Raw genomic sequence first — 27,264 nt, forward strand, 5'->3', positions numbered from 1 at the left:
TCTAACAAGACAGTTCAGAGAAAGTATCTTCAAAGCTATATTTAAACATTTCCCAGCTTTAGACAATTTAAATACCCAGTCTGGTTTCTATGAAACTTAAAAAGATCAAACAATTAGAAAGAAGCTAGGCTTGAAGGGGCAATGTTAGGGACTTTGGTAAACATCTGGTTGCCATTTTCAGTTGTAAGACCTAACCCATTTAAGGAAGCAGTTTAGATTCTTTGGAGTAAAAATGAGACACTAGCTTTTTGTTCTCTGTGCACAGCGAAGGGTAAAGAAAACATCAGAGTGGGGAGGTCACTCTAAGCTCAACTTTTATAAATAAGACAATTTTTTTCCAAAAATTAAAGTAAATTGAACTCAAGTCTCTGTAGTCTAAACAACTCAATTGAGTTAAGGTTAAATAAACATTCCTTGAGCTCCAGTGAGCCAATTAAAGAACGAATTCTGTTTGGTCGTAAATACATCAGTAATTCTATAAGCTCTGAGGAAAATAACAATAAACCTGAGCATACAATTACTGTGTGTCATAACACAATAAAATAGAATAGTGCAGTCTTATATGTTTCTTTGATTCAGTTTCTTTTTTCCCCCCACTTTGATTAGCTAAAATACAGAAGCACTTCTGATATCATCCAAAGCCTATTACTTGCATAATGAAAAACGTATGTCAAATGTGTTCTCGGCAAAACACCGGCAAGGCAAAACACACAGTGCCTTTTAAATGTGACCTTTACTCTTTTGTCTTCCTGCTAAATAGTCATAGAGCAGATTAAACTCAGAAAGCAGCAGGGTGCTTGTGTGGGGCTAGTGGGGGAAAAGGAATGGGAAGAGAAGTTCATTAGGCTCTCAAGTCTTAAATTAGCAGAAGCATCTGCTATAAACGTGCACTACTAGTCCAAGAGGGCCACAGTCCAGATTTGCTCCAGACTGGTGTTTCTCACCTCTTCCTTGCCTGCTATTTCTCTCTTCCACCCGTGCAACACCAGACAAAGCAAAGAGTAAAGAAAAGAAATCCCTGCAATGATAGAGATTGATATCTTTGTCTTGTTTTCTCTCATTCTGTGCGTTTGAGTCTTATATTTTACCACAGAACTGTAGAGTTCAAAAAAAGCTTTGGTGGTCATTTCACTCATTCTGCTACATAATACAGCAACCCAGAGTTGCTTCTGTTGCAACAAAACTTCCTACTTTTTGGTTTGGGCTGTTCTATTGCTGGACAACTATGATTGATAAAATGTCCTTCCATAAACTGGTCCTAGTGATGCCTTCTAGAGTTACTAAAAACAAATCTTGCATTCAAGCACCTCGTTAAACAATGGGAATACAAAAATATTGGTTCAACTACGTATAGGGCCTCCCAGAAACATTCTTTTCAGTTGAACAATCTGTTTTCTCATTCCTGCTACAGTTCTGGCTTCTGCTGCAACTGTAGAAATAAACCCTCTTGAAGTATATGTAAATAATTCTGACAAAATGATAAAATATACTCTGTGTCAGAGTCTTTTGAACTACATATTACTGAGACTTGACCCCAGGAGCAGGTTAAAAACTTAGAAAAATATGTATCTTTTTTTTGGCCACTTACTATCCTATGAAGTAAAACAATGATTTACTGAATAGCACCTGGATGATAGGAAAGAGAATAATTTGATGGTGTCTTTTTTTTCTAGAGAAGAGTGTTATTAAAATTCTGGATCGTAATACATGTTTTTTTCAAAGCAAAGAACTGGAAGCCAATAAAACTTACATTACACTAAGAAATAAACTACAGAGCATAATACAGAAGATGCAGATAGGACCTAAGTGATACAACGTGGTTTTTGACTGTTCTCCTTCTTGCTTTGTAGGTTCACAAGTAGCAAAAGCTGCATACTTACTTTTACCAGAGAGCATCCTTAGGTAACACTTGTGTTACACTGCTTTACAGGCTATTGAACCTTCAGTAAATCAATTATCACCTCTCAGAAGATGACCCACAAATCTACATCTCCTGACCTGGCCTTTCTGCTTGCTTGAGTTTCTGCTGAATACATCCCTGTGAAAAGTTCACAACACCTACAACTGAATATGTATAGAACGAAACTCATCCAACCTGTCCCAAAATCAATAGGTCCAGTAACCTGCAAATGTAACAGGAGAGCCTCGAAAACAAGGAAAGAGTAAAATTCTTAAAAATGGACACAAGTACTTAAAAGCCCCAGCAGTATAGAATCACTGGATGTATAAACTACCAGCCCTATGTAATACTATATTTATGGTTTCATTATCTTTGGTGTAAGAGTGGATTTAAGTCTAACTAGAATATCAGTGTTCCTCTAAAGTCAAATAAAATAAAAATTTTATAAATTAAGTTTTAATATGAGTTTCCTGAGTGAATCTGCTGTTTTGGGAGTCCAAATATTGATGCACTATGTTACCCTCCTTTGTTCATGTATTTAATACATACCTATGAGATGCCCCTATGTGGAAGGTGTGGTTATAAATGATAAGCAGAAAAGACATGGTCCCTGACCTTAGGAAGCTTATATATATATATTTTTTTTTAATGTGAGATTTTTCCACAGGAATAATCCAGGAGAGTATGTCAGAATTTCAGGAGGATTTACAACCCAGACCTTTTAATGAGAACATAGAAGTTGAGAAGGCTAAATTGAAAAACACCCATCAAGTTCATTTTACCCACAATAACATCCAACAGCAGCACTTTTATACTATGGCGTATTTTAAATACACTTCCCTACAGGGGAAATGTCGTGTTCTTCTTTCTGTAACTAGTTCTTGACAGCAGTAACAGTAATATCTCCCATTTATGGGGTGATTACTATGTACCATTCTTAAAACAGCCTCAAAAGGATCAACCTGTAGATGAGAAAACCAAGACTTTGAGAGGATAAGATACTTGCCCAAGGTTATGTAACCATTAAAAGGTAACACTAAGGACTCCAACCTAGGTTCTGTCTTACTTCAATGCTTATACTTTTTAATTCCCAAAGTCTACTACCACCCCAAGAAAGTTATTATTGTGGTTAAATTAATCTTACTTACGGGCAATTTGAAGTTCGACTTCCTTATAGCTTCTTTATTATTACAAATAAAAAGAAAAATGTGAAATATGTTTTCCATTACAAAGGTTAAGATTGATCTGTAGTGGATGTTCCTTTTCTATACAAACTTCAGAAACAGCTTTTGGCAAGTAGCCACTATAAATAAACCTTCAAAATGAGACTAAATTCCAAGTGATATACTGATGTTGGACATTTTTTAAAGTGCAAGTGAATGTAAATAAAATATAGGAAGATAGAAAACTATTAAATTATAAACAAGGAAATAGATCTTTCTTTTTATATTTTCCACAACATTAAGTAGTGATCTGTATCTCTTGCTCTATTAACTATATCTTTTAGTAGTGTTTCCCAAGAACATATTTGGGTAAATAACAGTGTCCTTATTAGGAGGTGAAAAGCTGTCAAGTAGCATCATTTAAATACTGTTCTCCAGAACACACTGTATCAAGTTTAATATCAATACAAATTCCAATAAATACTATTTATCATAGTATTAACTCTAGCCCTTTATAGAAATGTCTTCGCTATATCATGCTGTAATGTTATACTCTGAACTCATATTAAAATGTTGCTATGTGAACCAAGATATGGCATCTACTTCATTTGCAATACAAATGTTGCTCTGACTTTTGACCCATTGCATAACTTACTGTTGTTTACTTAATACTCCCTTTGAAAAAAATTGTTTTAAATATCTTATTTGAGCATGTGGGAAGTTAGGGGGATGAATCATAATGGTTCCTTCTTCCTGAGAGTAAAACTTCTAAACTTCTATTCTTTCTCTTGTTGTTCTAGGTGCTTGGAGGCTCATGGACAAAACTAAGCCTAAATTATGGTAGCTAAGTGGAATAACCAGTTTGGCCCCTAATTTTATATGTATATTTTATTAATTTTGTTATTATATATTTTATTGTAAACCATCATATCCCTTTTGAATAAGATTTGGTGTAAGTTTAATAAATGAAACATCTCAGTCCTAGAGTTCAATCATCAACTTGATATGACATCAAGTTACATAGGCTTATTCTGGATACAGGAGCTAGGAAACGTTTTTCAGTAAAGGGCCTAATAATAAAAATTTTAGGTTTTGAAAGCCATACAGCCTCTGTTGCAATTAATCAGCTCTGCCTTTGTAAAACAAATGCTGCCAAAGACAATACAAAAACAGAAGAGAGTGGCTGTTTTCTAATAAAACTTTATTTACAAAATCAGGCAGTGGGCCAGATTTAGCCAGTGTACTATAGTTTGCCAGCCCTTGGAAAGAACATCTATATGGTCTTTTACTTTCTGTATTTCTTCAAAAAACATTCTATGTGAAACCCCCAAGTTATAAAAACAAGAGCAATTTTAAACAGCAAGACTGACTTTAATTCTGTAGCTTGAGTGCAGGTTTGCATTTTGTTTTCCACGTGGATTATAATATATATAATTTGAAAGTATAATATGTATTCAGAAATTAACAGAAAATTGCCAAATATCCAGTACTCTTCAAGTATACGTAAATGATTCTGATCGAATGATAAAATCTACTCTAAGTCAGAGTCCCTTGACCACATACTACTTGGATTTTACCATTGGAGTAGGATAAAAACTTTCCTTTTTAGGCCACTGTATGCTGAAGCATTGGTTTACTAAACAGCACTTACATGATAGGAAACAGAATAATTGAATGGTGCTTCTATCTTTTCCTTTAGAGAATTATATGTTCTCACAAATGCAGGGGCATAAGATATATTTTTCCAAAGCAAGGGATGGGAGAACCATAATAGTGCATGTTTTTACTCTGTTAGGTTTTGTAGGCCTAAATCTGTAAAGACAATTGTCTCATACTGTTCTCAAAATCAGTTTAAAGATGAAATGCTGTTTGTAAATACCTATGCAGTTAAATCATAGGCAATGTAATAGCATAATAGCAAGCAGACTGTTGCATTGCTTTATTCCCAAAATTAACTCTAAAAATTGTTACTCTTTGAACCAATAATATGTCCCTCAGAACAGTGCTCCCCGAAATGGGCTACACATAAGAACTACTTGTGGCTGTTTTTAACATGTAAAATCCTGGGCCCCATTCTCTGGCTTCTGCATGAGACAAAACACTGACTGGACTTTACTTTGTCTCCGTCTAGAACTCTGATAAGGTTGGACCAAGTGATTCAGTCCCCACCACATACTACTCTGAAGTTAAGAACATTAATGCCTTTAACAGATAAGAGAACTGGGGCTCAGAGAACTTAACTTGCTTAAGTCATATGTTCATAGGCTTAAAATCTTTCCCAATAGAGACATCAATTTCTCTTATGTCATTAGAAAGGAATTAACCAGTCGGTGGGGTGACATAACACCCATATTCTAATGTAGGACTCAAAATTGCCTACTTTTTGCCTTTTCAATAAGTGTCTAGTATACAAGTCATAGGAAAACTAAATCAAATACAAAACTCAAAGGTTACTACTAAATATTATATTTAATAGTGGAGTATTTCCTATCTGGCCTATGACTATTTTAGTTTTGCTGATTTTTATTCTTTTATGTTCCTCAAAAGGTTAAAAAAGAATGGCTCCAAGCTAGAAAGGGGTCACTTGTGCTTCAAAAGATGGTACAAAGCGAGTGACTTTAATTCTGTAGCTTGATTGCTGGTTTGCATTTTGTTTTTTGTGTGTGTATGTGTAGTTTATAATATACATAATTTGAAAGTGCAGTATGTATTCAGAAATTGACAGAAAATTGCTAAATATGTACTCTCCTCAAGTATATGTAAATAATTCGGATCCAATGATAAAATCTACTCCAAGTAGATTTTAGAAGTGAATGGGGTGGATCAGGAAAGGACAGGAAAGCAGGTGAAATAGGCAAAATAGAGAAAATACCTTCTGTAGGTATTGTCGTAGGATGAAAAATACATTTTATCAAAGTGTCAAATCTGCACCTGGGTACTCAGTAACATTTGTGAGAGTATCTGTTTTGTTTTTAATGTAATATTTTCAATTTGCAGGTTAAAAAGCAGAAAATGCAGTGGTAAAAGGAAGTGGAGTAGGGCTCTGGATTATTCTGAATTGTTTCCTCTTTCCCCAGGCTGCTCAACTTGGAGAGGTTTCGTTTAAACACTCCCACTGTAGTTTCATATTCTCTGTTGATATACACACGGTAAAAATAACCATGAGGTGAATATGTGAAACTAAAGCAAAACAAATTCTGCAAGAATCACATCTCTAGGAAATACTGTTTTGTAGCAAGTGCCTCAGTTCAAATATAATTTATAGATTAAATTTGTGGCATGGAAAATAGGCTGCAATAAAAATGTTTTCTTTCTATACAATAAATCATCAAGGAAATGTTAGATTATAGTCACGAGTCTTTTAAAAAGGTATGTGATGCATATTTTTCTCATAGTAAAAACTACAAAATCAAATAAAAAATAAAAATCAATGTTCCATACTCATGAAATTGGGAAATTGCTACCCTTTCTTGAGACCTATCCAGTAAAAATATCTTATTATACACAGTAAAAGAATGCCAAGACGGAGGTAGGATCTAGATGTTTTAAAAGCTGTGGGAATGTGGGAAAAGTAAACCAAATCAGCATTTACACTGACAAATTCTAGGGACACTATGTAGTTATCTTGTGCCGCTGAGCCCAGCAGTTCCTTTGGCTGCCAGATTCTGTTGCCTTCAGGCTGTTTTTGCACTTCCTTGATATTTGGAAGCTGCAGAGTAAGTCTCCTTTTTCTGGTAAAACTGGCCCAAGAACATCGAGGGAAAGAGGAGCTATAACCCATCTGCTTTGCAGCTGGAGAAAATTGAAAACTAAAATTGAATTGAAGTTGAAATGTGCAGATAATCCGTGTTGTGCCCATAGAAAGTCAGTAGCAGCACCAAGAAAGCAGGGAAATTTAGGAATTTTAGAAAATAGTAGCATGTTATCAGGGCCACTCTGCACGACTCCAGGAGCACGGGTCCCATGGCAGTGTGCGGTAGTTATACAATCACCCCTTCAGTGATGGGATGAAATATTTTGTGGAATGAAAGAAAGATTAAACATTTTATATGTTTTTCTTTATACCAATAGCTATTCTGATAAACAGGTTTTTAAATATCACTTATGGGTATTCCAGAACTTTAGATTGGTCTTACATAATAGAGCCAACATCGGTGAGAATATAAGGTTTGCGAAGTTTCTTTTCAGCTTTCCTTAATATTCCAGAGCTTTCTTATTTTGTTTTCTTTTCCTCATTTGCTTCCAGAAGCTCAGTGCTTTAGATTTCCACACTACTCCTAGAAGGCAGTGATGACTAAACGGAGTAAACAAAAGCCTGTGTCCCCATGACCCAGGCTCTGCATATTTTAAGACCTTCTTTCTTCTCATCAAAACAGATCTTCTGTATTCTACTTCCTCAGAGTTTCTTTTAAGTAGCTCACAATTTCACTGTCAGTATGATAAAGGATGGCCATGGCTAAACAGTCCCCAACCTTCTCAGAAATATCTTCCCAATTTGCTTTCATTCATTTGCCAGCACAAACCAGCAAGGGGGCATCTAACTGAAGGAGTGCTGTGTTGATGGCAAGATTGTTGTGAAAACTACTGTGATACCAGGATCTGACCATTCTCCCCCAAAGGAAACAATGGCTGAGATAAACAGTTAATTCAAAGTGCTTATCCTCCTCCCCTTTTAATAAATAGGAAAATAGATATATTGTACAATCATTAAGAGAAGAATCTGATTTGCTTATTCTGAATGAGGTTTCTGCATCATTGAGCTCTCATAATGATAGATAAGTGCAGGATTATGGACCAAAGGAGAGACTGAAGTATCAAAGAGATAAAAAGCCAGAGCAGAGAAAATGAGAGTTGAAACACAGGTATCATCTGTCCATCCCTCACACCAGATGTAAGATGCAAGGTGTGTCACTTCAGCTGGTAAAGCCTCAGTTTCCTTTTCTGCAATCTGGGTTAGAAGTTGGAATTAATATTTCTTCATCTCAGGATGCTTGGCAGCTATAGTGTAGGTTAAATGTGATCGTGAATACAGAGGATGGCGTGGAATCTGCCACAGTTACTCACTCAAGAAATGGTAGGTCTTATTGTTATTGCCCTTTTGAGTCTCATTATTTACTCAACTTTCTTTGCAAAAAACTTGTTTCAAAACTTGTCTCTTATTATTCTCTCCAAATGACAGAAATAAATGTACTTGACAAGTAATGGTGCATATGATCAATATCCATACTTCTTTCCTATTTAGAGCCAATCTGTGAATCACATTTAAGCTGGCTTCTGGAAACAATTTCCAGCACCTTCTACTTGCAGTCAGATGAAGCTGCAATTTTCTTAAAATATGAAGCAGTTTGGGTGCTGGGCAGAACATGTATTCAGTCTCATAAACATAAACATTTTTTATGTGGCATTTAAACGTGAACTATGCGACTCCAAAATGCTACAAAAATATAAACAAAATAATTTCAGGAATAAAGAGATACAGTTAAAGAAAAATAGAGAGGAAGTAAAAAAAGAGATAAGTTTTCTATGATGTGAGAAAGTTGGTCAAGGATAAATATTTGGTTTTATAATTTTTTTTAGAGGCAGATAGTAGCACATTCTAGAAATTGTTTAACATTATATGTCAAGTGACTTTGGCAGTTACTTCTTACTATTCTGACCTTGTTCTAGTAGCGCCAGTCCAAGGCCAGCATTGTGCCTTTCTTCAGCGATCACAACGGTATAGCCATGTTGAGTCAGAATGCGCTGGTGTAGCCGAAGCTCTGTTTTGCTGTAGAAAGGAGGCCTGTAGAGTATGGCCCTTCGGCCATGGCTGCCAAAGTGTGTCTCCATGGATTCTTCGACCTAAGAAAAAAAGGCATAAATTTTCAATATAAAAAAGTAGTACATTTCCCTTGAAGGACATCATGAACGCAAATCAAGGTCTATTTGGGAAGTTTTTCTTAAGTTTTTCTCTAGAAGTGAAAGACAGTTTCTCTGAAAGACTGACAAGGACAAAGATGACCTCATATGCAAGAACTGAAGGTCAACTGAATTGTCCTCACTGTAACAGAAAGATGAAAATTTTAGGCTATAAAATATAGAGGTTCTTGGAGGAATACTGATGCATAGAAATATAGAGCTCAACTCTAGCTGAAAATACAAATTAATAGCAGTGCCTTTCATCTGCACTGTGCTTTTATAAAGTAGTTCTAGCTGCATTATCTTTTAATAGCTTTTGTAGGTAAACATGGTAGAGGAAACACTCAGAGAGGATGGGCTTTGTACGGAAAGGACATGGTCAGGAAGGGGTCAAGGTGAGAAGCAGTCCAGAGCTCTTTGTAGATAAACAATGCTGCACTGTCTCTCAATTGGGTTGTAGCAAAACTGGAACGCATTTCAGTGAGACAGAATGGGCCTTCACATGTGAGGAGAGGAGAATGACTGAAGTATCATAATTCCAGGTTATTACCTCAATAGTTTATTGCTCTTTCATATAAATACTCCTCTTTCTCAAAATAGAAATTGAAATTCTACTAACAAAGAAGATTTTTGAATTGACAAGGAAAAAGAAGGCTGAAATTTAAATTCTTTATAAGGCTTAATGGCAGATACTGGGGTTTTTCTGAAAACTTGAGATTAAACCTCGATAAAGTACAGATGATTTTTATTACTAGAAGGAGTGATGAGATTGCATGAAGGTCAGCAAAAACCAGGAGAGAGGCTAAACAAGAGGAGCCAAAGGAGGTGGTGGAGAAGATGAGGAGGACTTGGTAAAAAACACAACTGGGAATCTAAATTACTTGCAATGACAGCTCTGAGTCAACCTGTCCATTTTATTAACCTAATACATGATCTTTTTCATACTGTGAATGCCATGTTTTTCAGCACTTAAATGTCATTATTTCCCATACTGATAGAATCAATCAATTCTACATCTTTTATTTTTTATTTTATTGTTTCTTTTTTCATTTTTTATTTTTTCTGAGACAGAGTCTCGCTCTGTTGCCCAGGTTGGAGTTCCGTGGCGCAATCTCGGGTCACTGCAAGCTCTGCCTCCAGGGTTCACGCCATTCTCCTACCTCAGCCTCCAGAGTAGTTGGGACTACAGAAGCCTGCCACCATGCTCAGCTAATTTTTGTATTTTTAGTAGAGATGGGGTTTCACCTTGTTAGCCAGGATGGTCTCGATCTCCTGACCTCGTGATCCGCCCACCTTGGCCTCCCATAGTGCTGGGATTACAGGCATGAGCCACCGCACCCGGCCCAATTCTACATCTTTATCAAGAAAGACAAGATCATTTAAACTTATATCCTGCCTTCTTACTCTGGTCAGATCACATCACACTCTTAATTATCTTTATTCCTGACCCACAACCTGCTTTTTGTACATCACTGTTCCTTCCACCTACAATTCCTTCCTCTTTTCGTTATTTCGCTTATCAAATTCCAAATCAACTCTCAATAATCAAACATTATCTCTTACGGAAATTTTTAATTGAAATGCATACTTTCATTAGCACTCATGAAAGGAAATTACATTTTTCTCATATCAGCCCCTTAACAGCCAGGCCTGCATTGTTCATGTCTCTCAAATGTCTATCCCAAGACATGATATATGGTATGTGCTTAATAAATGAAGGTATTTAGTAAATTAATGAATCATAGCAGTTATCAAAATATTTGAAGACGCATATTGAAAGAAAGAAGAAACAGAGTTAGATTGTAAATCCTTTGAGGTCAGGAACCATATACTATTTTTTTATTGCTTACAAACTATTGCTAGCTGAAAATTCATAGACAAAGCATAGAGTAGTCCAGGAGGACACAAACTCTGGATCTAAACTGCCGGATTCGAATCACCTGGCTGCACCAGCATTATCTGTGTGACTTCAGGCAATACCTTCTTCCTAAGGTGCTATGAGGATTAGATAGTTAACACTTGTAAAGTGCTCAGAACCATGCTTGCTATGCAGGAGGTACTATGAGGTATTATTTTTTAATAAGAATATATCACAAAGAACAATGAGTCTGGAAAAACTGCTTCTGAGTTTGTGCTCTGCCTGGCACACGTTAACATAGTTGCTTACTATGTGTGTGATGAATATAATGAATATAATGAAAAAGAATAGAACTCTAGCTAATCGTACCTTCTGTACGTGCTACTTTGGGAGAATGAGATTGATTAGATATTTTCCTTTGTTAAAAGACGCTGCATTTTATTGATGAGAAAACCATTTAAATGCAACAATTTAAGTGAAAATTGGGACACGATTCTCCCCAAATGTTATAATTGTTGGCAATAATACATGTATAAGGAGTGTTTGAAATCAAATACACATTTAGCCTTTGGACACAGGGGTTAGAGGGAACTGAGTAGCCTGTAGAAAGCCAAAGTAAACAAACAAGTGTCTAGGTGAAAGGGGAAGACAGATGCTTCCCAGTATATCAGTGTCACTCAAGCAAACCCACTGTATCCAGAATTCCCATATCATATTTTCTTTTGTAATCACAGGATGCTCCTCTCTATTACAGTGGCTCAAATACAAAAGGGATTTCACACAAGGAAGGTATATTTTAAAACTTTGAGTAGTTTTCATTTTGAAAGATACCATCCTCTTTTTCCCCCAGTAAAGATTAATTTAAGCAAGAACAATGTAACTTTTATTAATATACTCTGTAGAGGGTTTATTACATGTAAATAAAGTACAATGATTGGCCATATTTGGTAATAACCTTCATAGCATAGACTGAAATTTTAACCCACATCTCAGACTATAGAGAATAAATAGGAAATGAGCTTGTCAGTAGCATTATGTTGTATTATCCTGTAATACAAACTGCTGCTGTCCTTGTCATATTTATAACACACTGTATCAGCAGAATGGCCCAATACCAAAGAGCAAGAACAGTTTCAGCCGGTCTGACAACAGGTGCACACATTGCGTATGTGAAATTAAAACGATGTGAACAATTATGTCAACCACACTAGCAAGTGCGAGGTCATCAAATGCTAATAGCAGCACTTTCAGAAATAAGAGGTCTTGATTATTCCCACAATTCCAAAGGTATATTTTTAATGGAAGAATACATTTCACCTGGCCACCACTACAACAACTTCACTTGACACAACCCTGCTGGCCCAGAATTTAGAAAAGAATGAGTGTTACTGAATGTTGATTCTGAGTGTCCACTTGCCTCTCTCTCATCTTGAGAGAGCTGCGAAATATTTCCTTAGAAATCCCTTTGTTAGACTACATAAAAGTTGTTTTATAACTGGACACTTTTTATTTTTATTGAAAGGATGTCCAAAATCTGAAAACTTTGTGCCATCTGAGATAAAGCAAAACACAGAATGCTGTCATAAAGTACTGGGAGCATTGGATGCAGCAACGTAGAGTAAAAAGAGAAGATTGGGAATCAAAAATCTGGATTTGAATTCTGGCTCCATCACTTGCTTGCTTCATCTACTGAGCTAAATTATTTCATCTACCCACATCAGAGTTTTCTCACATGTGTAAATGAAGTAAGAAATCCTACTGTGTGAGGGAATTAAATGAATTTTCAATATGAAAGTGTCCAACATGGTGTCTCACCAATAAATTATCTTAAAGATATGTAAATAAAAAGGAATAATAATCAATATTATAGTATAATTTTATATTCAAAATTCCATAAGCTTTTCAATTAATATGGTTTGATCTCTGTTATAACAGGCATTTTTGCAATAATATGTATGATTTCATATACCTGATATACATTTTCCTCTATAGGAGTGATTATGTTTTAATGCATAAATATAATTTGTTTACTTATTACATTTATTTGATTTTTTTTTTCCTGGGCCTCCCATATCTTGGAAACTTATTATGTTTATTTTCTCTCTCTTCATACCAGGATGGAAGCTAAATGAAAGCATATGTTTTTGTCTGTTTTGTTCAATTTTGCTTTCCCAGCCTAAAAACAGTACTTGGCATATAAGAGACACATAACAAATATTCTTTGAATGAGTGAATACAAACATCTTTTCCTTCAATATGTAGAAGTCTTTGTTATAAATAAAGCCATGGAAGACTGGGAATAGAAAGTGGTTAAGACTTGTATTCACAAATTTATGTCAATAGAACTGTAAATACTAGCAAGAATGACAAATATAGAGTTAAATATTTAAGCAAAATAATTAATTTACATAAAAAATTGAAGAGCTACATTATAAAAGTACTGCATTTCTCAGTTACTTACGCTGTTAAAAAATCTTTACCAAGACTCACCATGAAACCAAGAAATATAGCTCTTCAAAATACAGTAAGGCTGAAAAATAAAACTTGTTTTTTTTTCACATAGCAGAAAGATTTTTTCTGGATTTATTAAAGTAGCCATGTATTTATGACATCTTTTGATGCTCAAATACAAATCATCTAGTAGACTTTGGATGTGTGTCATATATGACTAAAAGTTAAATTGCCTTCCTGGTCCAGACTTTGGCATTTTAGAAATATTACAGAGTCTATCATATTTCATTTTTCCACTGTAAGAATAAAATACAGATTCTCTTCCCTACTGGTGAAACGTACACTTATTTTAGGGAATGTAAGAAGTAAATGGAAGGAATTTTCTGGGATCTATACCATATACATTTTCTATTTAAAAAATATCTTATAATTGCAGAACACTTTAGGGACCACAGGTTTCTGGATATGCAAGCTGATGCTTGAAAGGATGTCCCTCTCTAAACGAAGCTTTAGTGTACTTCTGTCTGCATCTTACAGCTGATTTAACTGAATCTCAAGCTGATGATGGGAGGGCTACACATTTCTCAGAACTACTCCATGTCACAGAGCATCTTCTGACTGTACTCCCAAACTGTACTTTGGGGCTATCCCAACCTTCAATATCTAATGATAGGCAAGTTCACTCACGTGTGGATTTATATACAAATAAGAGAGATAAAAAAGTAATAAAGTTTCCTTATCAAAAATGTATTCCTGCAGGGTGTGGTGGCTCATGCCTGTAATCCCAGCACTTTGAGAAGATAAGATAGGAGTATCACTTGAGGTCAGGAGTTTGAAATCAGCCTGGCCAACATGGCGAAACCTTGTCTCTACTAAAAATAGAAAAAAGTAGCTGGGTATAGTGATGTACCTGTAATCTCAGCTACTCTGGAGGCTGAGTCAGGAGAATGTTTGAACCCTGGATGTGGAGGGTGCAGTGAGCTGAGATCGTGCCACTGTACTCCAGCCGCGGTGACAGAGTGAGACTCTGTCTCAAAAAACTTTTTAAAAAGTGAAAAAAAAAAAATGTATTTCCAATAGAGCCTTGATGAAATAGCACCCACTTAAACAGGCATCGCCAAAACCCATTATCACCTATATCCCTCAATGTAATTTTCCCACTGGCACACTTCACGACATATAACTATATATTATTTGTTTAATGTCCGCCTCTTCTACTATGTTCCATGAGGGCCTAGATTTGTCTGCTTTGGCCATTGCTGTATATGCAACTTACTGCCAGGTTCTAAATAAGAGAGAATGGATGAATAAATGAGCAAATGAATGGATACATAAATGCAAAGTATGAGCTTACTTGTTTGTAAATACACGCATGCCCTGTAATTATTTAACTATTAGGTGGAAAAAAAATCTACTAGAATATCTCAGTCAAGGATTCAATATCTGCATCTCAAGCCATAAAATATTCATGACCTCTTCATCTCCAGTGACTCTCCTCCACTTCGTTTCAAACACTTGCTCCAATGGCCATATCTTAGACATTGTAGTCCCAGAACAGCCCCTCCTCTGAAATTATAAAATTTTAGAAATTCCATTCTTTGATTGCACTGAAGTATCTGGCTCTTCTCATTTATTTCCAATGTATTGGTTCTTCAATCATTAGTCTTTTCACCTAACAATTTTTTTTTCTTTTTCTTTTTTTTTTTTTTTTTTTTGAGACAGGAACTGGCTCTGTCACTCAGGCTGGAGTGCAGTGGCATGATCTAGGCTTACTACAACCTTCACCTCTCAGGCCTAAGCCATCCTCCCACCTCAGCCTCCCAAGTAGCTAGGACTACAGGTACATGCTACCACATCCAGCTATTTATTATTATTATTATTATTATGTAAAGATGGGGCTTTTACCACCTTGCCAAGACTGGTCTTGAACTACTGGTCTCAAGCAATCCATCTGCCTCGGTCTCTCAAAGTGCTGGGATTACAGGTGTGAGCCACTGGGCACAGCCTGAACTTTCTACTGGTCTCCTTTTTCCTCAGCTTCTCTCTCTGCAGTTCAGATTCCATGGTCCAACACTCCAACCACCCTCTATCTAATATATTAAATGTCCTTGCTCTGCTGCACTTCCTTCACATCCACATGGCAAAACATCAAACATGAAAGAGCTTGGAATCCACAGTAAATCCTCTGCCTTTAAGGATCTAACATCCCACCAAGAAAATCAGACGTAAGCAACTAGTTATAATAAACTAGGATAAGCCCCGTAAGTCAGGATTCTGTGGAAACACTGAGCTGAGGGACCTGAGGGAGATCTCAGCAACCTGCCTGTCCTGCACCTGGGCTGGGATTGCTGAGAGCTCCTGAAGAAAAGCACCCGGTGGGACAGATTCTGGATGGCAAAACCGATTCTGCCTCTGTCCTCTGGCTTGTTCTCATCATTCTTTCATTTTCCCATTTAACATTTTTGAGCATTTTCTATGTAACAGGCATGGTCTTAGGGTCTGGGAATGCAACACTGAAGAAGTCTATCCAGGTTCTAGCCCTCATTAGGAGGGCTAGTGTTTAGCAAGAAGAGCAATAAATCATTAATGAAATCATATAATTTCCAATGGAAATAAGGGTTCTGGTTTGTTAAAGAATGACCCAGGAGCTCTTTTAGATGATTTGGTGTTATTGCTTGCCTATATTGTGAATATTGTATATGAAAGAAAATAAGTAATTAAATTAAATCGGTAATTTCTCTTCTTATCTTTTCCTTGCCTTGAAGAATTGTCTTTTTTCTCTTGAAGTTCCTTGCTGTTGACCTTGAAGGTCAGTACCATGAATCCTTTTTATTGTGAGTGGCAAATAGGGTCAGATAGGCAACAAGAAATGACTGACAATGATGATAAAAATGGAGCAATGCAACGCTACTTATTATCTTGTTAAGTAGCTAGTAGGAAACCTAAATGCAGTGAGTAGTGGAAAATTTAAAGGTTGATAACTCTATGCTGGTCTTTATACATAGGTTCGACTTTGAAGAACTTTGATTCAGTTTACTAAAGTCGTGTCAGGGAGGAGGCAGATGAGAAAAACTGGACTTAGGATAGACAGAAAAAGAGTGCTTTTCTTGTTTTGTTTTCTGGATGGATGAGTACCCTGATAGAATTTCAGAAGGCCAGACTTTTACTACCTAAATCACAGTATTTTCTAAAAACCTCAAGCCACCCCTTCCATATTGCAGAAAAGAGGTTAAAAAAAGAAGGAAGGAAGGAAGGAAGGAAGGAAGGAAGGAAGGAAGGAAGGAAGGAAGGAAGGAAGGAAGGAAGGAGAAAGAAAGAAACAAAGAAAAAAGAAAGAAAGAAGAGAAAGAAAGGAAAAGAAAAGAAAACAGTAAAAGTAACCTGAGTCACTAACCCATAAGAGGGATGCCTGAGACCTGCCCTAAGAAGGCATTAAACCATACAGGGAAAGCCTGGGAAGAGAGAGAACTGTGAGGGCCTGAGCAGTGAGTTCTGTACTATGGAACCTGATTTGGTGTAGAAAGAGCAAAAAGAAGCAGCAACAGGATGGTCAAATAATGCTATGTGTAACTGAGAAAGAGAGAGCTAAGGTACAGAGAATGAACACATTCCAGTACTGGAGAGAAAATTTCAGGAAAATTGATTTGTCGTGAAGACACTCAGTAAACAGAAAGGGAGCCTGTAAGCCTAGTTTCTATTAGAAGGGAAGAAGGCACAAAAGAAGAAAACAGAAGCAACACCAGGGCAGACCCTGACTTGGACATCCCAGTCTAGAAAATAATTAATGATAAATGCTGTAATGCCTTAGTTGCCGTAGTCCACATCTGAAACACTGTCACCTGAGAGATCGGTCATGTTTTCCTTATCAGAAGACTTTCCATCAAATCTGTAAAACAGTAAACATATAATCTGAAGGTAAACTCTGAGAACTCCTGGGTATCCTCAATGTTTAATGCCCCTTCTCCTCATTCAAAACTTTGGGACCATACGATGCCTTTCTGAAAAAGGTGTACAACACAGAGCTGTGTAACTGAAGCAAGAAGAGAGGAGGAGAGAATGGAGAATGGAAGAGTGCAAGTTGCAAAACAAAAAAAAAAATGCAATCTAAACAGTTTCACAACTCTTCAAACTCCAGCAAATGCAGAATCATGCTGGGTGTAGCTTCGGCTCCAGTGAGGCGCCTTCCTTCCCCAGGCTAACCCCTACACATAGGGTGAATCTTGGAGGCAGAAAGAAATTAAAGGCAAAACTAAGAACACAAGGACAGCTTTTTCTCCTCAAGTGCATATCTAGGATCACCAGCTGTGACTTCTTGCCTTCCTGTGCCTGGCATTCGTTGTTGCCTGCCAACCTTCACCTCCACTGGAATGCTCATTCGTTTCAATCAATGTGAAGGAACCTGTACTATTTCCTTCTTCTGCTTCTACTAAAATTTCCCTTTTCTCTTTTCTAGCTGTTTTTAAAAGTAGTATAAAGCATCTTTTTCAGCCTCCTCTTCAAGGCTCCTTTGAGATGCCACCCACGTTGCACAGCTGTGGGTCAGCAGTTTACTATTTACTGTAACCTCACAGACATAACACAGATCCAACAGAGATTACAAAAACACAGGGATAACTGACAGATGGTGGTCTTGACAGTTTCCTTCATTATGTCTGTAAGAATAAGACAGAACTTGAAAATAAGATAGAACTTGAAATGAAAAGACAAAGAGAATGTAGTTTGCTTTTTTTTTTTTTTTTTTTTTGACACAATTTGATGTGATTCCCTATTTTGGAGCCAGCGAAAATCACTCCTGAGTGTGTCCCTCTTTAATCTCTTCTCTTCCCCTCTGCTTTCCTGTTCCTTAGATTCTTCCCCTATCCCTGCCCTCTCTTTCTCCTTTCTCAGACACTCATGTAGCGCTTAACAGGAGGAAGAAGTTATTTTCTTTGTATCTCCAAGCCCTGATTGCTTTTGCTGGTGTTAAAGTAAATGCTCTCTAGCTGACTATATGAGGTTCCTTATTGCCCTCTGAGTCTTACCACAGTGTCAACAGTAGTTAAAGGATGTCCGTAATGAAGAAAAAAGAGAATTGACAATCCACAATTATGAAGTAACAAGTGGAGGACAAGGAAAGACCTTGTTCTTTTGAAAAATGTTAATATAATAGCAAGTCTCTGTCCCCTGATGCCAAAACAACAAGTTAATTCAGCAATTTGGCCTTAAAATAGTAAGTCCATACAGAGGCAATATAGCAGAAAGGAAAGAGCACTGGGGCAATTACAACAACAATATCAGTACCTAAGCATCATGCGGTCAACCAGACATTTTCATAGATGCCAGAGACTCTGAATCTGAGTTTGAGGCTTTTCCAGCCACAACACAAAGCCTCCTGAATCTCAAGTCTCTATTTCCCACTGCCCCCACCCCATTCATGATCAGCTGACACTAATGAAGTTCCACTTGATGAACTTCATTTTCCTTGTCTGCAAATGAGTACTGACACCTTCCATCTTTTTGTGCTACTGTAAGAATCCAGAGTGACTCCGTTTAGACAAAAGCATTAAAAAATATGTAGTCCCACACAAACATAAGATATTATTAGAGAAATAGATCTTAAAGAATTGTCAGATGAAATAATATGTTGAAAAATTAACATAGTTTCAGTAAAAGCCTATAAGTTTTTTTTTTCAATGTGAATAACAGCTTTTCTGTTTGTTTCTAAATTTTTTTTGTTATACTTTAAGTTCTGGGATACATGTGCAGAACGTGCAGGTTTGTTACATAGATATACACGTGCCATCATAGTTTGCTGCACCCATCAGCCGGTCATCTACATTAGGTATTTCTCCTAATGCTATCCCTCCCCAGCCCCCAACCCGCCGACAGGCCCCAGTGTGTGATGTTCCCAGAAATACCATTTGACCCAACAATCCCATTACTGGGTATATACCCAAGGATTATAAATCATTCTACTAAAAAGACACATGCACACATGTGTTTATTGCAGCGCTGTTCACAATAGCAAAGAATTAGAACCAACCCAAATGCCCATCAATGACAGACTGGATAAAGAAAATGTGGCACATATACTCCATGGAATACTATGCAGCCATAAAAAAGGATGAGTTCATGTCCTTTGCAGGGACATGGATGAAGCTGGAAACCATCATTCTCAGCAAACTAACACAGGAACAGAAAACCAAACACCACATGTTCTCTCTCATAAAGTGGGAGTTGAACAATGAGAACACAAACCTTTAAAGTTTTAATCATGTTGTTTCATAAGGGTTCTGTCAAATTACATGTAGGATATGAAAAGGTAGTGTTTATATATAAGACATTAAATAATTTTAAAATACTAAATGAGCCTCCATCTCTATGATTATTCTCTGATAAAAACTCAGTGTTAGAGCAAACATATCATTATAAAAATGCATAGGGGCATGATGCCATACATACAATGGACATACTTCTTAGATTTGGGGACTGGACCAGAAAAAAGGCCATTTGTTAATTGTACAACTAAATATGACTTAATTTTTACTTTGTTATAATGTTCTATAAATAAATTCACACATTAGGATATTAGTCCTTTATGAAACATTACATTCTCTATTTATGGCTCAGAAAATACGGTCACCAGTGTCTAGTCTTAGGGTTTCCCAAGTGTTCCCCTAGAAATTCCTGAATTCCTTGCTTTCATTCTCCATTCAATTTTCATTCTTCTCTATCTACTTTCCCAACCACAAAGTGTGCTCCTCATCCTCCCACCTCCATCCTGCCCAGCTTGTGACCTCAGTTGTCCTCCTAGCTCTGCTGTCCCCTTTGCATTTCACTTCTGCACATGCACACAGCCCAGTTCTGCAGTGGGTCATCATGAACGAACTCGTGGCAAGCCGGCCTAGAATCTCTTTCTGGCACGGAGCAAACATGTCCTCCTCTGGGCAGAGTCCAGCCTAATGGAACACCTGCCGGATATAAGGGTAGAATTCAGGCACTGATTTGGGGATTAAGAGATTCTCCATCCACTGCCTGTCCAGTCACCACATTTATACCCCCTGGAGGAGGAGGATAGGTTCTAAGCCCATTTCAACTGTTTAACATTGTCAACCCCATGCACAGCATCTCTGGCTCCTGCCTTCTCCCCTTGGCATTCAGATGCATGTAGCAACCAGTTCATCTGGATTTTCCCCAGAAATCCAGGGCTCCCTTGAGCTGAACAGATGGTTAAGGATGGATAGGCAATATCTTTCATGCAGGTGGCTCTACATCTCCAGGACAGTAAAGATCTGTTCCACTTCTTGTTGAATGAAGGGCTGCAAGATAGAGGCACGCACCTGGCAAACCCAGAGAAATGTTGCCTTATCGTATTCATGGAGTGACCACGGTTAAGAAGAATGTGAGGAAGAGGCACCACACTCCACATAAAAGAAGTAGACCAAGTTTCCTTCAGCACACATTTATAGCTGGGCATTCATTCTTTTTCTTGCTTACTCTTATTACCCTCATGCCTATTCACTCTCTGTGGCCTTCTTGTCTGGTCCTTTCAGTTTACTGGCCATTATCGACATGCAACCTTGGCTCTCCTTTGAGACAACCCTGGGTAACCCTTTCTCCAAACTGACTGAGTTCCAAGAACTCTCCCTCCTATGCTTTCCCTTGGGAGGTCCCCCAACTCTACCCTGTCTACCTGTTCCTGCTCATGTTGCCAGAGGCTGCACAATCATACTAACATATCATAACACAACCTCACATATTCTTTCAGAATTAGCCCTGGAGATCTCCAAATTACATATTCATTCTAGAGTGTTTAAATATCAGATGGCCAACTTCTTGCTCCCACAATCAAAAATTGTCAGGAAATGGCAATATCTAAAATTCACAAATATAAGCACTGTTTCCTAAAGGAAGGAATAATACATCATCTAATACTGGTATCAAGTTTTCAAGTCCCTAAACTCTCTAATCCTTTCTTTATGGGACCAATTGTGTTGCAGAATAGCTTTTAGCTTTCTTCTGTGTCTGGCTGGAAAAGGAATTTCCTTTCCTAGAGTTCTAGTTTATTCTTAAAGGGTCTAGCAGTAGGTATCAGTGAGGTCAAAAGTGGGAACCATGTCTTAGATGGTCAAACAAATTGCTTTGGTCTTCTCAGGAAAGCACAGGTGAAGACATCTTTTGAATGAAGGAAGACCTGGGTGGGGACGTTGTTTGGGAATAATCAGAGTTTAAGAGCTGAATGGAAAGCACAAAAGAAGAATTTAAGGACTGCTGATCACCACAGAGAGTTCTATACTGAATACACAACATGAACTTACACTAGATCTCATTCATCCATTCATTCAACATATTATGTGCCAGGAATTGTGTAAACTTGGTCTCTGCCCTGATCCAGCTGACAGTAATTTATTGGAAAGTTTTGTTTAATGCTAGATTTCACAGGGTATGGTTACATCACTATAAATGCTTGGTTACTTTGGAAATGTGTTTAGGATTATGTACATATTATTGGATAATGAGACATACTCCTATTTATATCCCAGAAAAGGGGCTTCCTTTTAAGATATTATTTTACAAGAAAAATAGGAGACAATTCTAGCTTTTGAAGTTTATATGTCTGACAGAATATGTTTCCACAACATATGCTGGAGAGTTTATCTGCTCTCCAGCAAAATAAGTTTGTTAAAAGCAAACATGGTCATGCTTTAATCAGTGTTTTTTTTTTTTTTTAAGAAACATAGTACACTCACCTCCTTTCTTCCCTGTCCTCATATACTCCCCCACAAGAAAACTAACTCGGCCTCAAACCTATCTGCTTTTAAAATAGCTTATATACTTCTAAAATACTTAGATAAGTAGGTTTAGCTTGTACAATTGGGAGTTTCAGATATGTTATTAATGTTTTCACCGTTTATTCAGAAAAAAAGATAGTTCTTAAAGATAATAACAGAGAGGGGAGTAAAGGGAAACATTCAAAATCACTTCTGCCCTCTGGGCGTGTCTAGTAGGGAAGGTTTACTGCTCAGTATGAAAGTCAACTTCTGATTGATGCTTTGCTAGGGTCGGGTAGTTCCTTTACTGCTATAGAAAAGTTAATATCCTGTTCCATTTTTCCTGAAGCATTTGTGCACTTTGGCTAAATTAATACTAGATTTTCCACCAGGGAAGAAGTAGGCTTAGGGCCGTAGCTATTGGAATGCTATTATACTTCCTATTGCTTGTTAAAGAAATAGTGAAACATCAAGAGGAAACTCAATTGTAGCAGCACGATTTTGGACTCCTAGTGGCATTTTGAAACATAACTTTATAACTTGGCATTTGTATAGCACACTCTACTATAAATTTTTAATGAAGAGTGTTTCCAGTAATCACATTTGTGAGAAAGAGATATATATAATCTCTCTTCTTTTCCCAAGAGGCACCAAATGCAATGAGAATATTTTAATGATATCATTCTTTTGGATATGAAAATATGTATTCCCCAGTCTTTTATAATCTCAATGCTTTTCAAAGTACCCTCAGCTAAAGTGTCTAATTAGATCCCATAGCACCTCTGTGACAGGCATTTCAATCCTGTACCACAGACCAGGAAAATAAAACCCAAGGAAGTCACTTGTCGACGGTCATTCAACTCTTCATAATGGAAATTGGGATTCCCCATTTCAGTCCCGGGTAATTTCCCTTTCTCTTGGAAAGGGTGAATGGGTCACAGCAGGATCTGTTTCAGACACATGAACTTTTAACAGGTTGTTCTGGTGGTTTCTAGAAGTCTGCACCACCACCCTAACACCACCTTCTTTGTCCTATGCCAAAAGAAATAAGAAATATCATGACCCTGGAGTAATATTATTTTTTAAGTAAATTCCATTTTCTTCCCATAGTTATACGTTACCATCAGGCTTCTTCCTCCACCTGATTCTCTCTTCCTAGATTGGATACCTGAAATCCCTCTCTCAGGCATACTCAAAATATGCTTAGGTCAGCAATTATCAGCTTGAATTTGTCAAGATCAGCTGTGACATATGTTACAAGAAATCGGCTACGAAAAGAACTAAAATATCAAAATTTGTGAATAATTTATGTTTAATAAATGAGGGAAGATATGTTGCATTCTGACTCCTGGCAGTCAAAGTGACTTTCTGGAGCAGATAAGAAAGCATTATGCACATCCCTGGAAATCCCGCGGAATATGCTTGCATTTGACTGTGTCTATAGGTGCCAAAGGGGAAAGTGGACAAGCAGCTTTAAACATTTACCTGAGCAAAATATATGTACTGAAGAAAACACAGGGTGATAATCAAAAATGCCTACTATATATGCATTAGTGAAGCAAATATAATGTAACCTATACCAAGTGTTTGTTTTTGAGATCAGAGCTTAAACCCAGCTTCTCAGGGGAAGAAAGGACACACATAATACTTATTGAACATTGACTCTGGCCAACCACCATGCTGGATGCTTTCAAACATATGATTTTATTCAGTTTCCACAAATAGGGGTTAGTTCCACTTTCCAATAAGAGAACTGAGGGTTTTAAAATGTGGATAAAATTTGCCAATTGTCCCATAGCTAAGATAAAGCTGGAATTTGGACCAATGTATTCCACAACATATCCACGATCTGCAAGGCTTCTTATTCAAGGTATTTAACGGGCTTCAGATTGAAAGCTGTGCTGGAGATTGTAAGATCTATTCTCAACAGTAATATGCAGAGTTGCAGAGTTTCCCTTTTACCAAGTTACTCTGATAGGGCTGCACCATAAATGAACCGGTAGGGGTTCCTATTGAGAACCCCCAGATAAAGATTAGGGACACCAAAGGTAGTTATATGTCAAGGAACATGATAAGGCCCATTCTGCACTGCCAAATCCATGTGCTCTTTTTAATAATTATTTTGATCCATCTATTATTTTGGATCATAAATATGCCTAGTCTCTATTAGTGAATTTAATTAAAAGCTGAATAAACTTTTTTAAGATCATTATACATGGCCGACTCAGTCTTTTATTGTCATATTTCTTTCCAAACTCTATACATGATAAGTCAAAATGCTTAATTTTACATTTTGAACAAGTCTCCAAAAAGTGCAAAAGTTGACAAAGTTCTGTTTACCTTGCAAATTTCCAAATTTGGTGTAGTTTCTGCCACAGAACATAAATCCTATGTTAGAACATGAGTTCATTCTTTTAGTGAGAACAGATCCCTTGGAAAAAATATCTAAAGGAAGCCAAGGGGAAAAACGAAACCAAAACATTCCTTTCACCCCAAAAGGCCACAGACTCAGAGTTGATAACAGGAAGCACTTTTTATAATGTCAGTGTATCTAGTGGTTTCCATTTCAGAGGGTTTATCTTATATGAATTTTCAATTCCATTAAAACAAGAAACATAATTGCATAGAGGGAAAAGAAGCAGAAGCTCTTGCCACTATCTGAAAAACAAGAGAGAATGACACTTATAAAATGATTAATTCTTTGATACATATGACATTAAATATAACTTGTTTAAATTTGAGCTTCATCAAGACTTCATTAAAATGTATCTAATGTAAACAAATTTGAATTTGTTTAAATTCTCTCAGTATGAGCAATTTTTCACCCATATGCATATTTCATTATAAAAATTTAACGATGCTCTAATCAACTGTCTCAGATAAACTCGCAAGCATTAAATGCTCATCAGGCAGTCTAACTAATTCTCCGAAAGTTGCATACCTGTTAGTACGTTCACAACATCTCTTGAGAGCCTCCTATACATAAACTCCTGTGCTTAAATTCCATCAGCAAGATTTTTAAATCTACATTTTCCAATCCAGTTACAATATAAAAATGTATAAAAGGAATGGCTCAATTTTAGGTAGGATCAATCTGTTAAAAATGGAAATTCCTTAACAGAAATAGAGGTTAGATGATGGTGACAATGAGGATAAGAAAGAAGAGATGTAATTAGAAAGGCACAATTATTAGGAAAGGATGTTATTTTTATTATTATTATGGTAGATACCTGAGAATGTCTATAGGCTAAGGATTTCAATGAGACAAAGGAGCTGATGATAACAAGAGAAATCAATGATAGTTAATCAAAGATAATTAATCAACTTTAATGTAGAAATGGCATGATGATTACCATTAGCCAGAAGTCTAAGAGATAGTACAGTAAAGAGATCAAGGGATACTTGTGTAGGAAGGAGAAGTGGAGGACGTTTGAGTCCAGCAAGAGAAAGAAAAGAAGGAGAAGGAGTTCCTCTCATATCTTCATATCTTGCCCTGCTCTAGAGTTGGCAAGTTAAAATTCATCATTCATTTATTTATTCATTCATCGACTGAATATGTATTCAATCCTCACTATGTATCAGAGACTATTTTGACACTGGGGATGTAGCAGTAAACCAATCAAATAAAGTATTTGATCTGAAAGAGCTTATATTCCATGCAGAAAGACAGATGATAAACAAATGAATAGATATGTTACTCAGGGTCCAAAATCTTAATCTCTTTCCTCCTATCTGCACTCAGCTCACTCCTCCCCATCCCCAGCTATAACATGCTGTTCATCTCAGCAGCTCAGATTTAAAAAAAAAAAAAAATACACAAAACTAAGGACTTGCCTATAGATAAGCAAGTCTGATGTTGACTGATACATCAGCCTCCCTAAGTTTGGTCTTGATTCAAAAGATTCATTTTACTTTGAAAAGGCAACAGCTTAGAGCCTGGGAGATAGAGAGAGAAACTCAACAAAGCTTTCATCTCAGATTATTTCTTATCTAAAGACTTATGTTCATTGCAGCAATTACTTGTTTCTCACTGACTTTGTGAAGGCCAAATGTTAGGGTCTATAGGGTCCACAGAGATGAGTGAGTCTTCAAGGAAATTAAATAATAATTATTTTCATAGTTAATATTTACTGAGTGCTTTCTATCTGCCAGACACTTTAAGTGCTTCATGTGATTTATCTCATTTAAGGCTCATGTTAGCCTTGGGGAGTTGGTGATAATACTTCTATGTTCAGGTAAGGAAACTAAATCCTAGAGAGATCAAGAAATGTGCCCAAGGTAACAAGTTAACACATGGTATTAATTTGAATGCAGTGTTCATGTACTTAACTATTCTACCTTCCCAAATTTATTAGTTTCCTAGAGCTGCTGTAACAAAGCTGGATGGTTTAAAACAAGAAAAGCCTACTTACTAAATCTCATAATTCTGGAGGCTAGAAGCCTGAAATAACAGTGTCAGCAGTTCCTCTGAAACGTGTGGAATCCTTCCTTGACTCTCGAGTTTCCAGGGGTTTGCCACAATCTTTGGTGTCCTTGAGTGTGCAGCTGCATGACTCCAATCTCTGCCTTCAACATCACATGACATTCTCCCTGTGCGTCTCTGTCTTCCTATGCTGTCCTCTTCTTTTTATTTTTTATTTTATTATTATTTTTTTTTTCGAGATCTAATTTTGCTCTTGTTACCCAGGCTGGTGTGCAGTGGCATGATCTCAGCTCACTGCAACCTCTGCCTCCTGGGTTCAAGTGATTCTCCTGTCTCAGCCTACCGAGTAGCTGGAATTACAGGTGCCTGCCATCATATCCAGCTAATTTTTTGTATTTTTACAAAAAATGTTGGCCAGGCTGATCTCGAACTCCTGACTTCAAGTGATCCACCCTTCCAAATCTCAGCCTTCCAAAGCTGGGATTGCAGGTGTGAGCCACCATGCCCTGTCTACCGTCTTTTTATAACACCAGTCATATTGGATTAGGGGCCACTTTACTCCAGTGTGGCCTCACCTTAACTAATTGTATCTGCGATAACCCTATTTCCAGGTAAGGTCACATTCTGAGGTACTGGAGTTTAGGGCTTCAACATATCTTTTCAGGGACGGGGTACACAATTTGACCATAATACCAATGAATGGAGTTAGCATATGGGGCTATAATAAAATAGAAAGGACATAGGTCTCAGTCCACTCCTGTCCTCACTATCAACTTGTTATGTTACTTTAAGAAAGCCACTTTCTTTCTGTGGCCTTCGCT

At 37.0% G+C, this 27,264-nt stretch overlaps 1 protein-coding gene across 4 annotated transcripts in view; it reads right to left on the reverse strand.

Moving 5' to 3' along the window:
- CPED1 (cadherin like and PC-esterase domain containing 1) overlaps positions 1-27,264 on the reverse strand; it is a 324,581-nt gene that overhangs the window by 288,977 nt on the left and 8,340 nt on the right. For all 4 annotated transcript variants that reach the window (XM_010382302.2, XM_030933056.1, XM_030933055.1 and 1 more), the window contains exon 3: positions 8,721-8,904. In XM_010382302.2, the coding sequence (XP_010380604.1) occupies positions 8,721-8,904 (184 nt within the window). The remainder of the gene's footprint in view (positions 1-8,720; positions 8,905-27,264) is intronic.

Source organism: Rhinopithecus roxellana, chromosome 6, assembly GCF_007565055.1.
Source record: "Rhinopithecus roxellana isolate Shanxi Qingling chromosome 6, ASM756505v1, whole genome shotgun sequence".
NCBI lineage: Eukaryota > Metazoa > Chordata > Mammalia > Primates > Cercopithecidae > Rhinopithecus > Rhinopithecus roxellana.